This window comes from Rhea pennata, chromosome Z, assembly GCF_028389875.1.
Source record: "Rhea pennata isolate bPtePen1 chromosome Z, bPtePen1.pri, whole genome shotgun sequence".
NCBI lineage: Eukaryota > Metazoa > Chordata > Aves > Rheiformes > Rheidae > Rhea > Rhea pennata.
The window spans coordinates 53,556,182-53,573,254 of NC_084702.1; the positions used below are offsets into that span (position 1 = coordinate 53,556,182).

The 17,073-nt window shown below is 37.1% G+C and overlaps 1 protein-coding gene across 1 annotated transcript in view; it reads right to left on the minus strand.

The window, feature by feature from the left end:
- The window catches only part of ATG10 (autophagy related 10), an 83,110-nt gene that overhangs the window by 6,020 nt on the left and 60,017 nt on the right, over positions 1-17,073 (minus strand). Inside the window, exon 5 of the mRNA XM_062599466.1 lies at positions 16,866-16,963. Within this exon, the coding sequence (XP_062455450.1) occupies positions 16,866-16,963 (98 nt within the window). The remainder of the gene's footprint in view (positions 1-16,865; positions 16,964-17,073) is intronic.

Consider the following 17,073-nt stretch of genomic DNA (forward strand, 5'->3'; position numbering starts at 1 on the left):
ATCCTAAGTCTTCCTCAAGCACTATCAAAAGCGTATCTTGCAAGACTGAATGAAAGTTTGTGCTACCTCAGCTTCATGAACATATTTACCACCCACTGCAGTTATGTGATGGAATTATGCCATTCTATGTGCAGTGTAATGTATCCTGAGTTAAACTCCACAGCAGCAATATTAGCCTTCAGCTACTCTCATCTGTGCATCAGCTACATGAAAAATACAAAGTCATACTGGGATTTCATGCAAAAATTCAATCTAAACAGTAAACAAGTCTTCTCACATTTTAGTTTGGAATTATATATTTTTCCAATATGTCAAGTAAAAATACATTTTCAGAGCAATGTGTGTGAGTTTCAAGCCAATAATCTTAATTACTCACTGCAGTGTACAAAAAGAACCCCCAAGAGCTGCTCAACTCTTCTGGACAGCGACGGTCTCACAGATGGAGATAGTTTATTTGAAATCAACAATACTATTTTCTTCACTGACTCAATGCTATCTGTTCAGCACCCTATACTGGAATCCATCATACATCTGCCTATCCCTTCTGAGTCTGGCCCAATTTTCACGGGAAACTGAATTTTCACAAGCAGCAACAAGCTCCGGTGAATTTGTAAGCTCAAAAGGTTGCTTTGTCTATTTTTCAGTAGAAAGACCTCTTTATTAAGGGGACAACAAGAAAGATTTGTAAGGATGTTCAGCACCCGTTTCCGTAGCTGTTACCTCAACTTCTGTCATACAAAACCATATACAAGATGGATGAAAGGTGTGAAATGTTTCATTGGGTAGTTTGAAAACTAATGTAGTTTTGTCTAGGGATGCTACACAAGTTTGAATGGGACTGAGCGCTGGCAACTTACTGTGTGTTAGCTGAGCAGCTAGAACTATCCATGCACCTCTTCGGAGCTGCCTCAGTTGTGAGGTTAAACGGGTGAACTTTCACAGAGGTTTATGTTAGACAGTGTGCCTGAGCCCTTGGCTACAGCAAAAAGAAATACAAGCCATTGGCTCTCAGAGAACTGAAAATCTTTTCAGTTTAGCAGCACATTTTTGAATGCAGTGCAAGAAGACCAGTTCTCATCAAGTCTTCTCATCCCTGACAGACTTTATCAACTGTCTTTCACCCATTCTGTCATCATTTATTAATGAAACTGGACTGCCCTTTCCAAGGTCATGCAGATTTAAAATGTAAAAACCTAATTCCCTCCCCTATCTTGTGCAATGCCTATAATGTAGTGAAATGTTAGACTTGAATCTGAACAATGGCAAAAATCTAGTAGTTCCTAAGTACAAGCATAATTAAGTACAGAACTTCCATCAGATTGGATTATGTCACTTTTATCTAGCAGTGCATATAGGAAATATTATCCATGTCAGATTTAAATTAAAAATAAATGTTACTTCAGGTAACTGGTAACTGGCTGCAGGTAGCTGTACTGTGTTCTGCTCTTCTCTTCCCCAGCCAGCAGGTATTCTGGTGTCAGTACAGCTCTTGAAACAGCACCATTTATTTTCTCTGTTGTAACTGGTGCTCTTCAAGTATTAATACGTTCTATTTCTCCAGTGTTACATTAAACTGCCTTAGAGCATCCATCAAAACATTTATGGCCTCTCCATTTATGATAGTGCAAGGGATTTGTGTCCAAAACTACCACTGGCCTCATCCAGTTTGCACAATGTTGTTTTGATAAAAATCAATTCATGGAGGGATGTCAAAATTTCATGCAGAACACTACTACTGAATGTCACAGCTAGCACCAACTGCTTACAGACATTCTTCCAGCAGTGTTTGCAATCTCCATCCCTCGGTCAGAAGAAGGGAGGATTAATAAAATTTGTTTCCCATAATCTCTTCCATTTTGGGAAATGGATATAGTGATGCAATTACAAAAGTTGCATGCCTTCCTCTTTTCACCATCTTAGAATTGTCAGGAAATAAAATCAAGCTACCAATTTTTAATCACACTTACTGAAAATAAGGCCCATTTTTATGTAAAAATCCTTCACTTAAGCTTATGATAATACTATTACTTTATCTCCTTTTTCTTTCTTTATATATATGTCAGTAATAACTTTTTTGTTGGGAAAAAAATCAAACATTTCTCATTCACAGAGAAACTCAAAAAATTTTTTTCTTAACATTACCTGCATGTCCCCCTACCAAAACAATAATTGTGCACTTGTGGAACTTCAAGCATGTCGAACTTCAGGTCAATGGGATTACTTTACACTTAAACATGTGCTGAAGTTAGGGTGTAAAAAGCGAGCAATACTCTTATGAATGAGGGCTAGGGAGACTCTAAGCCTGTGCAGTGAAGCCAGAGCACAGGCGTGTTGTGTTTACAAGGCCCAGCAGCACTGCTTGCAGCAGCAGGCACAAGAAGGCTCTAAACTCTTTCTCTCATCCCTTCTTCTTACAGAAAATGTTTCTCCCATAATGGAATTACTACAACAGAAACTCCATTACTGTGGAATCACCATGTTGCAGAAGCAGCATTTTCTGCAGAAGCAGAATGTCTGTTATCCTCCAAAGTAATAAAGCTATTTATTAGAATAACTAATTGTAGAGGGCTCTTTTATTCTACTGACTGAAGTTGCAACATTTCTATTGAAATAATCATTTCATAAGAAGAATGTTTTAGTAATAGGATTTGTATTGGTTACAGGGGAATGTTAATTGAAAAAGTCTTCAGAGAGGGCAACACGGCTGGTGAAAGAAACGTGCTTGCTGTAATGGCTATCCACTTTAACAAAGCCTCCAAGAAGCTCCTGCTAAGGGTATGAGAGAGAATATACAACCTGGAACAGGAAATATGTATAGTTGTCTCAATTTCTGTTTACAAACAGAAACTAAGTTACCCTACTGATATAACGGAGTAAAGTTTCTAGAACTTTGCAGTAAAACTCACAGAAGCACTCCCACTGCCGAGCCCTCTGAAGGCATAACAGTCTATTTCTGTTCGTAACAGGTACTGAAGAATGATTATGGAAGTGCAGCTATTGCTTTTCTGCATTTGCTTAGGTAATCCAAACAAATCTGCAATATTACTGAGCAAGGAGAAAACTTGAAGGGACCCTGATGAGACAAAAAAGAAAAAACTAGAACCAGAAAAGCAAAACTGTCATTACTGAACCACTTTTTGGAGACTGCAGAGATTTTGATTTATGTTCAAGTCTTTCTTTGCAGAGGAACAGTTATAATTGTCCCTTTTATTCCATATATCTGCTCCCTATATATTGCCAAAGATATATCAAATAAGCTTAGTGACAAGTAAGGTTTTATTAATACATTTACTACTACTAACACCACACAGCCAAGTAAGGTAGAGAAAAGTGAGCTGGACACCATTCTTTCTTCATGCATAATCAACTATGAAGTCCAAGTTGAAGAGGCAATTAATCAAACTGCTGCAGTTTTTCTGAGGAAAATGGGGGTGTTTTGGCAGATTCTACAACACAAACATAAGAGGATACTTAATGCAGCCAGAATTTCTGTAAGATTAACCATACCTACTACTTCATACCTGCTGCTTCAAACTCATCACAGCTAAGATGATGAAAACACAGGTTCTGAAGGAACAACCACTTCACAGCACAAATTCACACTTTCTTTTCATAAAGGACACCTTAAAACCCAGCTGTCATTAAGCCTGGCTGATCACAGCCTGAATGCAGCCTTTTATCCGCAGATCACTAGAAAATTTTGTCTCTGCCTCTGGACAGAGCTCTGACCACCATGTTCCACTCACACATTAACTTTGTTTTGCTAACTTACTGCTACTTATGTTGACAGCTGTGGCTTCTGCTGAGGTACTTGAACACATCTACAGTTGGATGATGCAAGAGTATCAATCTTGCCTTTCAAATTTTAAAGCTATCAGAAGTATCAGGGTACATCCAAAATAAGAATATCTCTATCCTTGATCTTTGAAGACAGCTATGCTTCTCCTGTGTAATGTACAGTGCAACTTAGAAAGTCACAGACGAAGCCTGTATGCCAGAAATGGAATCATAGAATCGGTAAGGTTGGAAGGGACCTCTGGAGATCACCTAGTCCAACCTCCCTGCTCAAGCAGGGTCACCTCAAGCATGTTCGACAGGGTTGCATCCAGGCAGGCCTTGAAGATCTCCAGAGATGGAGATTCCACAGACTCTCTGGGCAACCTGTGCCAGGGCTCCGTCACTCACAGGGAAGAAATTCCCCCTCACGGTCAGGCGGAACTTCCTGTGCTTCAATTTCTGCCCATTGCCTCTAGTCCTGTCACACGGGACAACTGAAAAGAGTTCATCTCTGTCCCCCTGACACCTTCCCTTCAGCTATTTATACACATCAATAAGATCCCCCCTCAGGGATCTTATATAATAAATAAAATAAATAAATAAATATAAAAACATATATATACATATATATATTTATAAATATATTTTTTTTATATATATATAAACATCTAGTAAATAAAGGGTTCTCAATAGTGGTAGATGACACACTTGAAAGAAATGGGTTTAAAACAGAAGTTTTACCATCTTTAGGTCCTTCCTATTTTACATGGATTTAAAAAATAACAACATTCTTCCAGATAGCGACTAGGAAATTGATAACAGCAGAAAAAAATGCTATGAGATCTAACATGCAGATGCACTTTTGTGGAAATCTAACTTATTATTGCAATACTTTGAGACAATAGAATACAAAATTTTCAACAAATTATAAACAGATAACCAAGACCTATTTCATACTGCATCCCCAAGATCAGTTCACCAGAATGATTCTATAATATTTACAGTTTTGAGGGGAATGTGATCCCTTTTACAACTTGTATATACACACACACACACACACATATATGTTTATTTATTTATAACTTATTTAACATCTAACGCAGTACCCTTGAAAGGTGAACCTAAGAGTTACTGTAGGACAAGCACAACATCTATCAAGAACAGCCAACACTGCTGATTTTTCTGCAGGTCTTTCATATAAATGTATTAAACCAGGTTTGAATTACTAAATTTAAGAATGAGAAAAATCAAAGCACTAGGTGACGCTCAGACAAAACTGTTTTAAAAGCCTAAACCTCTCTAAAGTATGTAACTTGCAGTTAGAATTATTTAATAAAACTCTATAATGTAAAAAAACCTGGCAGATCTGTAATTATATTGTCACAATTGGCAACTCAGCCATTTTCTCAAAAAAAAATAAACAAACAGATGATTCTTTTTCCATGCTTGCCAAAATAAGATTAATTCAGTTGTCACCACTTTAGCTATCTAGCATATAGTCTTAATTAATTACTATTTAAAATCTGTTCTTAAGTTAAGAGATTCGTGTAAGGTGCAAAACTGAAAGATCCAACAAGCTGTGGAAGTATGGGAAAGATGAGTCTGGAGCCAGATTTCCTACTCTGATTAAGAAATGATGAGCTAAGAAAAAGAAAATTCTGCATTGGCATTTGACAAATACACCCCAAAAGGGTTTATTTTATGATCCAAGGAATTCCTAGACAAAAAGATACTGGGAAAAGAGTTCACAAGACATTTGAGCTTGAAATGTTGTAATCAGCAAAGGAGATATATTCCTATGTCCTCTTTACAGTTTATCAAGAAAGTAATATATCTGATAGCAATAACAGACTTATAAGACAGACACTTACCACAAGATAATGAATGGAAAGCAGATTTCTGCTGCAGCAGAGCAACAGAACACTAATTTAAGTATATCAAATATAAGGAGGCTACGAAGTGTCCACAGAGGTGTGACTGAGCTCTCATTTTGAGTTCAGGCCAAGAGAAAACTTTCTTTGTCCCTTATCCCTCCCATTTAGTGGTAGGTTGCTGTGTTTCCGTCTTCTATTTAAAGCATCATATATTGCCTATTACTTGAAACAACTTTTGCTGGACCAGTAGTCTAAACTGTTATTGAAACTGAAAATCCTATGTTCTTGCACAGACACTGCAAGACAGTCAATATTAGTAGTAATTCTCCTAATGACAGGCTCAAAGTAAGGCTATAAACATTGTACTACCTAAAAAAAAAAAAAAAAAAGAAAGAAAAAAGAAAAAAGAAAAAAGAAAAGAAAAAGTCTATCACAAGCTTTTAAGGATCTTTATACACAAGATAGTGAAGAGTCATAGGTTTCAACTGGGATTAGTAACAACCAGCAGAGTGAACGCTGGCACTGCAAAAGTGGACAACAGGAAATGCCAAAGGGGCACCAAAACCATGTTCTGAAAGGCTAAAGTACCTGACTAAGGATTACAGCTAAAGGCTTTCATGAAACTGGGATTCAAAGTTTAAAAAAGACTTTCAGTACATCAGTGTCCCTGTCCACAAAGGACTGAAATAGTCAGCTCTCTTTTGAGAGAAGAAAAGAGCTACAGGCTGAGGAGGCTTGAACCCACAGTTCCTGTATTAGTCATATATATACCAGGTTGCAGGACATTTTCAGTAATCACACTCCCTATTCTTGAATTAGGCTGTCAGGCAGTCAGAAATATAATGCACCAAAAGAGGAGCCCAAACGGGGCTTTGAATGCTATAAGTTTGCAGCTTTAAGGACCCTCAGTTGGTTGTGTGAGCCTGGAGTTTGGCAGCAGACAGCAGAACTCAGGCCTATCTTGTCACATCCGACTGCTCTAACCAGCAAGACAGAATTAGGCTTCTTCTTGTCTGCTCTCTTTCTGCATCTACTGATTTTGCATACATGGCTGCACATTAGGAAGCTTGGAAAGATTTTCCTCCCAGGATATACCCCTTCTCCCTGGAGGAAGCAAAACAAAGAAACATCGTAGGTCATTCTCCTGGATACTGTCTCTTTAACACAACTACAGGGTCTTTAAACGTGAGGAGAGCATTACAACAACTGGGATATTACCAAACCAAAACCTCCTCTTTCTCAGTGCATCCTGAACAGATCTGTATACAAGTCTGATTATACAGAGTAAACTCATTTCCTTCAACAAATTCATTTTCTTTTTAGAATCTCAGCCTTACAAATAGAAGTGCCCTACTGCATCGGACCAGTGGTCCATCTAGCAATGGATTTTGTCTCCAACACAGACAGTAAAAAAGCTATTTTGTACATGAGTCTGGCCACTCTGTAGTTCATTTTCCTTTTACTGCTCCAGCATGTTGTATTAGGAATGTTGGAAGGTACCTTTCTGGCTGATAACTTTGTATCCATTTATGGACAAGTGGTCTCATGAATTCATGGAAATGCTTTTGAACTGCTGATATCATCTGCTTTCACAATTTGAGAGGACAGGGGCTTAGGCATAAATAGTTTCCCTGTTAACATGGATACCTAACTTCCATTTAAATAGCACTTTGAAATCCTTATTTTTTAATAAAGTATCTGCCAAAGGGCTTGACTAAAAACACTTGTTGCAGAAAACAAAAAGGAAAACTGTAAAAAAGTTTTCAATGACTTAGGAGTCATATGTGATTTATATGATCTCCACTTTCCTCAATTGTGTGATCAATGTTGTGGAGTTTTTATAATTTTTCCTGAAGACATTCAATAAGGAGGAACATGCAGTAACAAGCTTCATTCCAATAGTGAATTGCAGGGATCCAGAGAGCTTCTAACAGGTCTGTTAGAAGTCACTGCTAGGGGGAGGCAGAAGAGCAACTCACCACAGCCTACAGTGAGCAATGCCAGCACAGCGAGGGAATCCATTAATAGAATTTCTTCCACAAAACCTCTACTAATGAAGTTCCGTGGCACACTACCATGGAAGCAAAACCACTGCTAGAGAAATCATCTCCTAGACTAAATGGAATGTGTACACAGAAACAATTCTTCTGCAGACCTAGAAGAGAATCAATAGAATCAATACTATTACGTTGTAATTCATTGGTTAATTACATATCTGTGTGGAAAATATTGTTAAATCTCCATTTCAGAATACCAATCGACTCAAGTAACAATAACACCAGGACTTGAAACTCTACCCTGAATTGTGCTCAAGAAACTGGCAAGGATCATCCTGCCCCTTTTTATCTCCACATGCAAATTACCTGTTAAGCCTCGTCATGTATACTGCATTGCTTAGTTAGGGGCCACTGTTTGAGTTTTGGCCTCCTATGAAATTAGTGGGTCCAGGCTTAGGCCCATTAAGTGTTTCAATCTTGTTAAGAAAAGCATGACTAAAGTGTAGTGCAGCTACACACTACGAATTAGTGCTTAGTTTCAAAATAAAACCTGTTTCCTAGGTTGTACAATGCTGTTGCTTGGTTTAAACACAGAAGTTCAATATATCACAAGAAATTTTAGTTAGAAATAAATATTCATCTAACTTGCTCATTCTTGGATTTTTCCCTCCAAAACAGCTTTCTCATCTATGGAGGTAAGACTCCCTTTCCCTAGGAAGTTGTACTAATAATTTTCCAAAAATATTAGTAGGGGATCCATAGCAACTGTTGATATGACTCAAAATGATTTAAAAGCAGTCTTAGCAACCTTCTGTTAAGATGTACTGTATACAGCCTTCCCCACTTAGCAAAATCCCACAATATGGCAAGAAAGATTTGTGTATCTAAGAATAGCTACCTACACACATTTTTCAAGATGACTGAGCCATAATGATTTAAATCTTTCCTACCACAGTTTCAGCAAGATGTGCCTCTACAACACTGTATCAATGTGGTCTGTTCAGAATTTTGAATCTCTCCTCCCCCCCCCTTTTTTTAATCAAACCATTAACATCCCTGACATTTTAGAAATAATGTTTATTGATTTTTCTGTTAACACTGCTATAAATTAAATGATGTAATGGACAGGATTATTGAAGCACTATATACAGTATGTCTTTCAGATTCTTAACTATATATTGAAAAAGAGCAGACTGGATTAATAAAAAATAGTGTAGTTCTATGCTGTTCTTTGGGAAGTTTACATCTGGATGACTACTTTTTATATGACAGAATGGACATACAACAGGGATAATACTACAACTGCCTGCAAAGTACCAAATGACAGAAGAAAAACACCTGACCCAGACGAAATCAAGAAATAAGTGTTGGGAAAAAAAACAGACACAAAAGAATCCTTAACTGTTATTATGACAACTTAGGATCAGTAATTCATGGGACAGAATCCCTTTTTGAAATATAAATGTTATAGTAAATGCAAACAGTTTTATTAGTTGACGAGGATTCAAAAAGGGGCTGAATGGTGTCTTTTCAGAAATGTATTAATATTTTAGAGAAATTCATCACTTTTCCATTAGATGATCTGAACCGAAGATGCATGAACAATGCAAGAGGAAAATGGCAAGAGGAAAATGGCATGATCACCTTCAGTTCTCCCTCAATCAGCATTGGTATCAACAGCCCACACCTTTTTATTTTAAGGGTTATACAAGGTCAGCCTCTAAGCTGACTTGAAGCATTGTAAAGAATCTTTTAATAGACCACTGTACAGACAACAATGATACTCCATATTTAAGAATCTATTACAGAGGTTGCAGAATGGCAGGAACACACTAAAGGAGAACTGAACTTTGAAGGAAGATGTTTTTTCAGAAATCACTATTCTTAAGTTAGACCATTAGGTTTACCTTTTCTGCACTGCCATGAAAAGAGAGGCTCATGAAAAAGAAATTTTGAGAAGAGAGAGAGTGAGACACAGAATAATACAATCAATGCAACCACAGGAAACATCTCAGCCAAAGAATCCCAAAGTTTTTTGCACCCTTTTGGAAGCAGAATTTCTGGTTAGCAGAAGATTGGAATTTATATAATTTTGAGAATTAGATTTGCAGTGTCCTCACAAACTACTGCATTTACAGTCAGTGTCACAATGCTCTGAATGTCATTTTTGGAGCACCAGCAAAACACTAGAGCAAGCAAAATACTAATCAAATACTGGCTGACAAAACCAGAATGGAGGTATCACACATGAAACATCCCTTCCCGTAGCCGGGAGGAGTGCCCACCCAGAACTCTAATACACATTTTGGTAACAGAGATAACTGGGTCTGAACAAGGTTTAGGAAAAAAAATAAAATAAAAAGGAGGGGGGTGGGAAGAACATGCTCTACACTTTCATAATCTTTCAGAGTACTGACTCACAGATTAGTTTTTTTAGATTATTTCTGCAGGGTCTCAAACCTACCAAGCTTTCATTCTTGTTTTATTGGGCAGTTTTTCAACTGTTGAGCCTCCTATAATAAGGCAGTTTGATTTCTACCCTTGGATGTTTGATTTTACATTCTCTCATCACTAAACATTGATTAAGCCTTAGCACATATACTTGATTTTGCTTATGACTTTGTTTTATCAGGAGAAGGTCAAGGTTTATGACAACATTATACTCTTAAAAACAAAATTTTTGGCGATACTTGGTATTGACTACGATCAAGTTGCTAAATTATAGCTTTTAAAATTCTCTCACTAGTTCGCTTCAAGAGAGAAAAAATAAGATATGGACTGGTACAAGCAACAAGAATTAAAAATGTACCATGGCACATATATTTATGGGCTTATGCCTAAAATCCTTACAATCCTCAATACACTGCCTCCTGGCCATAGAAATGCCTGTTTTGCAGAGTGGTAATTCTCCCTCAGAAAAATCCTGCATTTCTGCCACTGGGCATGTGCATGACCAACTAAATCTTGAAAAGACTTATCAGTTTATGGCCTATGCCCTGACATAATTCCCAGAGTACATCTGTCACAGCCATGTAGACATTCACACAGTGTGTCTGCCAGATCAGATCTTGCACAAAACATATGAAAAAGAAACATGAAATGGTAGTTATACCTCTCCCCCCCCCCAATAGTCTACAGGAGACTAGAGAACTCACCTGAGACATACGAGACCTAGATTCAGAGTTCCTTTCTGCCTGATTTAGAGTAAATCTCTTAACTTTGTAGGAGAGCTGCTTAATATTGACCTACATGGTGTTCTGAGGTGAGAGTCTCTTGCTTTCCCTTGTTGTTCTACTTAGTATATATTTTATAAATATCTATCAGAACAAAAAGAGGATGAAAATGACTACTGCTTTATCCCATTTTCCAATCTGATAAATATTTTAATATTTTGCAGCAAGCTTCAGAAGGTCTTTGTGAAATAAATGGATCCTTCTAATAGGTAACTGCATCACCAACCTGGTGCCAGTTCTCTGGGGAAACCAATGACTTAACTGGATGGGGAGGATACATTATCGTCTTCGTCTTTTGATGCAGCTGCTCCAAAATAGGTTTGAATCACCCGGCCAGTCTAAGATGAGAATTCCTGCACTGCTGATACATATTCCATATGCATCCTCAGCAAAAAGGATTTCAATGTTGAAAACTGTCATCTCAGCATCCTTTCTCAGACAATCAGTTATCTTACAGTTTGAAAAAATGTAGATAGGAATAACTTAGGACATATCAGCATTTCTGCTCAGTTTTTTATTTTTATTTTAGAATAGTTCAATTATTATTTGAAAGTTCAGCTATTAGATATACTTTAAAACTTTCAAGGCAACTTTACCATTACATGCAATAAAAATATAGCTTATATGAAAGTGTGAATATAGTTAACGTGCCTGATGAATTAGTTATTATGTTCTTAAATCTTCATGATTGTCAGGCAAAAAAATTTAAGAGCAGGTATCTAACAATTAGAGGACCAAAATCTGGCAGTCTCAGGTACTCCGTACTTCCAACTTCTACAACTAGGACCAAATACCATGTCGTCTGAGTCCAGAAGGTATGGCTAAAATCATACAGTCACCTTCAACTACTGTACACCTCCATTCACCCTGGGGAAGATTTCCACAATGATAAAAGGTAAAACAATAGCCTTTAGAAAGGAAGTAAACTTCAGCAATCATTATTTTTTACATTGCTGGTTGTTAAATTATGCACTACTCTGTGGTAAAGCGTTTGCCTTTACAATCAATAAGATTTCTCCCCCTTCATTTCAAATCTGTTCTCTGCTCTCCTTTCCATTCTTGAACCTTTTCCATATTCTTGTGGGTTTTTTTTTTCCTCCCTTTTTCCTTTAAACTGCCTTGTCATTTAGCATCTCTCCATGGCACTTTCGGACTGCTGCCAACTTACTGTGTCTCTGGTAATATCATACCTAGAATTTAATGTGGTGGATCTGCTGTTCAGTTACACAAAGACAAATCGTTACATTCAAGCTGTGTTACACAATACCATTATGTATTTACCTAAAACTGTACTCGACTTTTCTGCCAAATATCAAAGTATCAAGTATGTGTCTCTCTTGCTACCCTCTGTTCCCATAATGACCTACTTCAACTTTCTCCTTTCTAGATTTTTCTTTCCATTTACTATAACTTTCTTTTAGTTTTTAATTGAGTTTCTGGAGAATTCTTTATTTATTTATTTATTTATTATTCTTCCACTAGTAAATTAAATCCCTCTAGGATCCTTGGTTTATTTTTATATTCACTCTACTGCAAATTCTCTCTATTTGGCCTATGTATCTTTTTTTCCTTCTCTCCCAAACATCACTACTAAAGCAGATATATAACTAACTCAATAAATATTTTTAAAAAGCAATGCAGTTCAGAAAAAAAACCTAGAGAACAGAAGAAAGATACCATGTGAGGACTGGCAGCTGGAGAAGCCCGGAAGGTTATCCAGAGCACCACCACAGTGGATGCAGGGCTGGGATTCCAGTCTAATTTAAACTGAAAGGCAGAATTCAAGTGAGGGACAACCAGGGAAAGCTCTGTTTGTTTGCAGTTCAAGAAAGGTTACAACAGGGACTTGGAAAGAAGCTTCTTGTAAAGAGTGCATTTCTAGCATCTATTAAACCACAAAGGGAAAGAGATTTCTGAAATAAGTAGAGAGAAATAACTAATCCAGGATATCCTCGAAAGCACTCACCATGTTCCAAGCAAACTCTTTAGGACACAGATATGCAATGTCTCAACTCCCTTTCTAACTCTTCATAAAAGAAGCTAAAATCAGAGTTGGCAACAGTTCTAAAGAGCAACAGTAATCCATAAATACTCCTTAATTTTCCTGTCAATGCAGAATTAAGCTACTTCCAGCTCACACAGATCTTACCAGGTGTGCTAAATTGATGTCATTATAAACCATCAGGAAATACCCACAGAGACCTGTAGCAACATTTAGAAGTTTTGTTAAACAGCTGTGTGTTATAATTGATTTGTATTATTTAAAACAGCTAAAGCAAGTTATCACTGGATGTAGAAAAAGGATGGCTGAAGACTCTAGGGAGATTTAACTCAGAAGAAAGCCAATCACTGGAACTTCATTTGAGCATTTTAAGATTATTACTAGAGGAAGTGCAATTAAATCATCACCATTTATCAACTATCATTATAAAATACTATGCAACCTTATCATATTAATTTATTTATGAAAAGGTAACTAGTTGACTTTTGCTTACTGCAATAAAAATAATCTAGTCAGTAAAAATATTTGAAGACACTGCCTTTGAAAATGAGTGTGACTTCCCATAATAAGTAACAAAAAAGTTAAAATACTACCTAAATATTGTAAATCATATTAGCAACTAATGCTAAACTATTTGGAACTTAAGCAAGCAATGTCTCAGCTCCTGATCTCAGAAATGTTTTATGGTACAGAGTATAAGCCAAAATATAGTTGTATCACAAATGTGCACAAGTAGAGCACCCACATTTCACAAAACACAGGAACCTAAGTTTCCAAAGGATTAGAGCAGGGTACTGAACCTGTGGGATAAAACACCTCAATGTGACTTTGTTTTCCTAATGATCTGCCAACTATTGAATCAAAGTACAAAATCAGCCCTACCTAAAAGTTAAGTGACAATATGCATTGACTGTGGCTTGCCCAAATTTTCTTTCCTGTGGTGAATTCTTTGTAGAATTTAAATTGTTTGGTTTATTTGGGGTATCCTAAACTTTCTCTGACTGCTGTTCATGTATACTGAGAGTTCAAGCCTGATTTGATAAGTTTGCCCAGTGACTTCCACTACACAGTTTGTATCCCTGGAGGCCAAGCCTAAACCATATAACAAAATGTGTCAGCAGAAAAGCTAAGGGGAAGAGAAAACTCTGATCTATTTGGGCAAAAAAAAGACCTTGGACCTAACTCAGATTTTGATGTGAGCCTTGCAGACTATTGTTTATAGTATGCTTTTATTTTCTAATTCCTTTGAGAATACTCTGATTTTTACTGCTATTTTATATTTGACCTGGCATATGTATCTCTCAATTTACAAGGGAAAGTGTTTGTTATACCAGTGGTTGCTGGCACTGAAAGTACGACTGGCACTGCTAATTGTACTGGTGCTTTCCCTGCTCTCTGATTCCGCTCCAGAGACACACACTTCCCCAAACCGTGCATTCCCTTTGTCTTCTTACCACTTGAATGAATGACCATGAGCAAATGCACCCTCATTGCCTGGTGCCTTTCTGCTTTCATCTAAAATTAAAATTGTAGACCTCTTAAAGCTACTTTCCCGGAGGCTCTCTACTGCAGCCATGTGGGAAAGTACATTTCCAAATCAGGAATGCAGCTGGGGCCTTTGGATCAAGTTCAATACTGATGCAAAGCAGGCTAACCCCACCAAGGTAGATGGACTTCAGTGGCCTTAAGTCACAGGCATACGGTCTTCAGGCAGAAGCAACTACACACAAACCTACTGATAGAAAAAAAGATGTAGAAATAAAGTTAAATAATTCCAAATTATGTAATGGAACTACTGGAAGATCCAAACTTCTCTAGCTTCTACCTGCCAGCAGTTCCAACGTTAGGCCATCGGCCTAAGGCATAGTCTATTATTCTGGGAGAAACAGTTTAACTTAGTCTGTAATCTCCTTTTTTAATAGAAAGTCACTTTAATGTTATGTTCAATAGTATTTTACTGCTATAACTGTATTCATTTCTACAAAATGTTTTTCCCAATATCTTAGTTTCTGTTTGCTACTACACTGAACTGCCTCTGGAGAGGTGCTACAGAGACAATAGGTTTAGCATACCACACATTTTACCACCCACGCAACCTGTTTCTGCAAGCCTTTGGATGCACGTATCTCATACACATCTTTAATTATTAGATGCAGGACAGTTTTATTTTACTGTTCCTTAAGAGGTAAAAATAATCTCTGGGTGGGAGTGACCTGGTTTCCTTTTTGGTTTCCATCACTCTGTTTTTATAAATTCCACACCTGTTCTTTATGCTTTATTCGCAGTAGTATTATATTATGATTTATTACCTACACCAAGCCATAGGTTCTTGTAGCACTTTGCAGGTAGGCAGAAAGAGAGTGAGCTTGAATGTGGCTTTAGGCCACAGGAGAACGTGGGAGAGCATAGAGAAGGCACGATACTTCTGGAGTGCACATAGCAGATTCTCCTATACATTTCTGCAGGTGGGAGTATAATCTATCCACAAGCCAGAACAGCTCAACTGAAAATACCAGAGATGTTAGCCCTAAAGGATTCCTAGCATCTGATAGCAGGCTCACTGGTCTCTATGTACTAGGAATGCAATAAGGTGGATGTAGTGAAGGTGAAGCTATTTGAATACTCTGTTTCTCTATGTAGTTTTAGCTATATATTACATATATTAGTTTCTATGCCTGTATTAACTATAAATAATCAATTTCAGCTATAAACTATGAAATTTTAAATCTAAACTGCAGTATCTTCTTGTGCAGAAAGTTATTTATCTGTTCCCAAATTGTATTATTTTATTAAAATCTATTTGCTCATCTTCATTCTGCAGAAGGCAAGATAGATAATTAATAGCTTATATAAAAGCATTTATTAAGAAAGAATCAGCAAATTCACAGTTAAGCTTAGAAATGTACAGCAAACATCAGACCACCAATGCCTATTAAGTTCTCGAGAAACTATTGTAACACAAGTAATAGTTTGTGGCTGCAAAATATGAATGCTGCCTGTGTTCTCATGATTGAGTACCATTTACAAATTGTCACCCTGTAATTAAATTGTAGTAGTTGAATTACAGAAACACCTGTAGACCTCAGCTGAGGTTATTTCTCTGTTGTATCATTTTAAGTTGCTATTTTAAGAGAGACCTGCGTGCCTGAAAACAGCTAACATCAAGAAGCCAAGTGAAGAAGGGGTAGGAAGAAAGGATACATCCTTTTCTCTATTTGACAATGGAAAACTCAGACCTGGAGACTCTAGTTCTTTGATCAAAGCTACACTGCAGGTCTGGAGCTCAGGGAGGATTCAGAGCAAACAACTTAGTTCCGAGCCATAACTCCTTCTATGCACAGATACGACTGTTTTTCAAGACAGCCATCATCATAACTCTGGGAATAGTGCATATATTACTGAAATAATCTGATGACTTTAAAACCACTTTAAATAAAAGTGATTCGATTAAAAGAAGGCAGTGATATCACAAAATGTTTACTCATCTGCTTTTTCTTGTGTTCATTAACTACTTAAGCACATTAGTCAGCAATAATTATTTGACTGACAGAGTAATTTTCTTTCCTTCAATACTAAAGGTTATTGCAAGCCTATTTAAAATTGAAAATTACAGTCTTTTTGGTAATTTGATTCATAGACAGTCTGTGAAATGTTATTATATTAGTAATATATTTTACTTACATAAGTCTGCTATTATATTGATATTTACCTAGACCAAAGATTATTCAGAGATCACCAAAAATTTTCAGGGTTAGGTCAGGAAAAGTATTTTAAATGAGTGAGATTGCCATGTTTTGTCTTACAAGGTGAACACTGATACATCTTTAAAACCTAGGCTTAAAACTACTGTTGGCAACTGGTTCAATACAGCCTCAGTTGGACTTCTATGTATCTTAGTTCTCTCCAGGAGGGAAGCAAGACCATTGAGGATTCCAGCATATATTGCATTTATCAATTTTGTAAAGGATGAGTGGCTTCTCACCTGCTGCGTAATAGTGTCCCAGGGCCCCTCCAGCAGCCGAGCCTGGTAGCATGCGTGAACGCTTTTCCATATTTCATCCAGAGTTAAAGGTCTACCATCTGGGGGAGGGAGAGGAGGACAACCACACACATTCAAAACTCTCAAGAATGACATGTCTTTAATACAGAATACCAAATGCAAACCTGAAAATACTGATTATCTGGAGGCA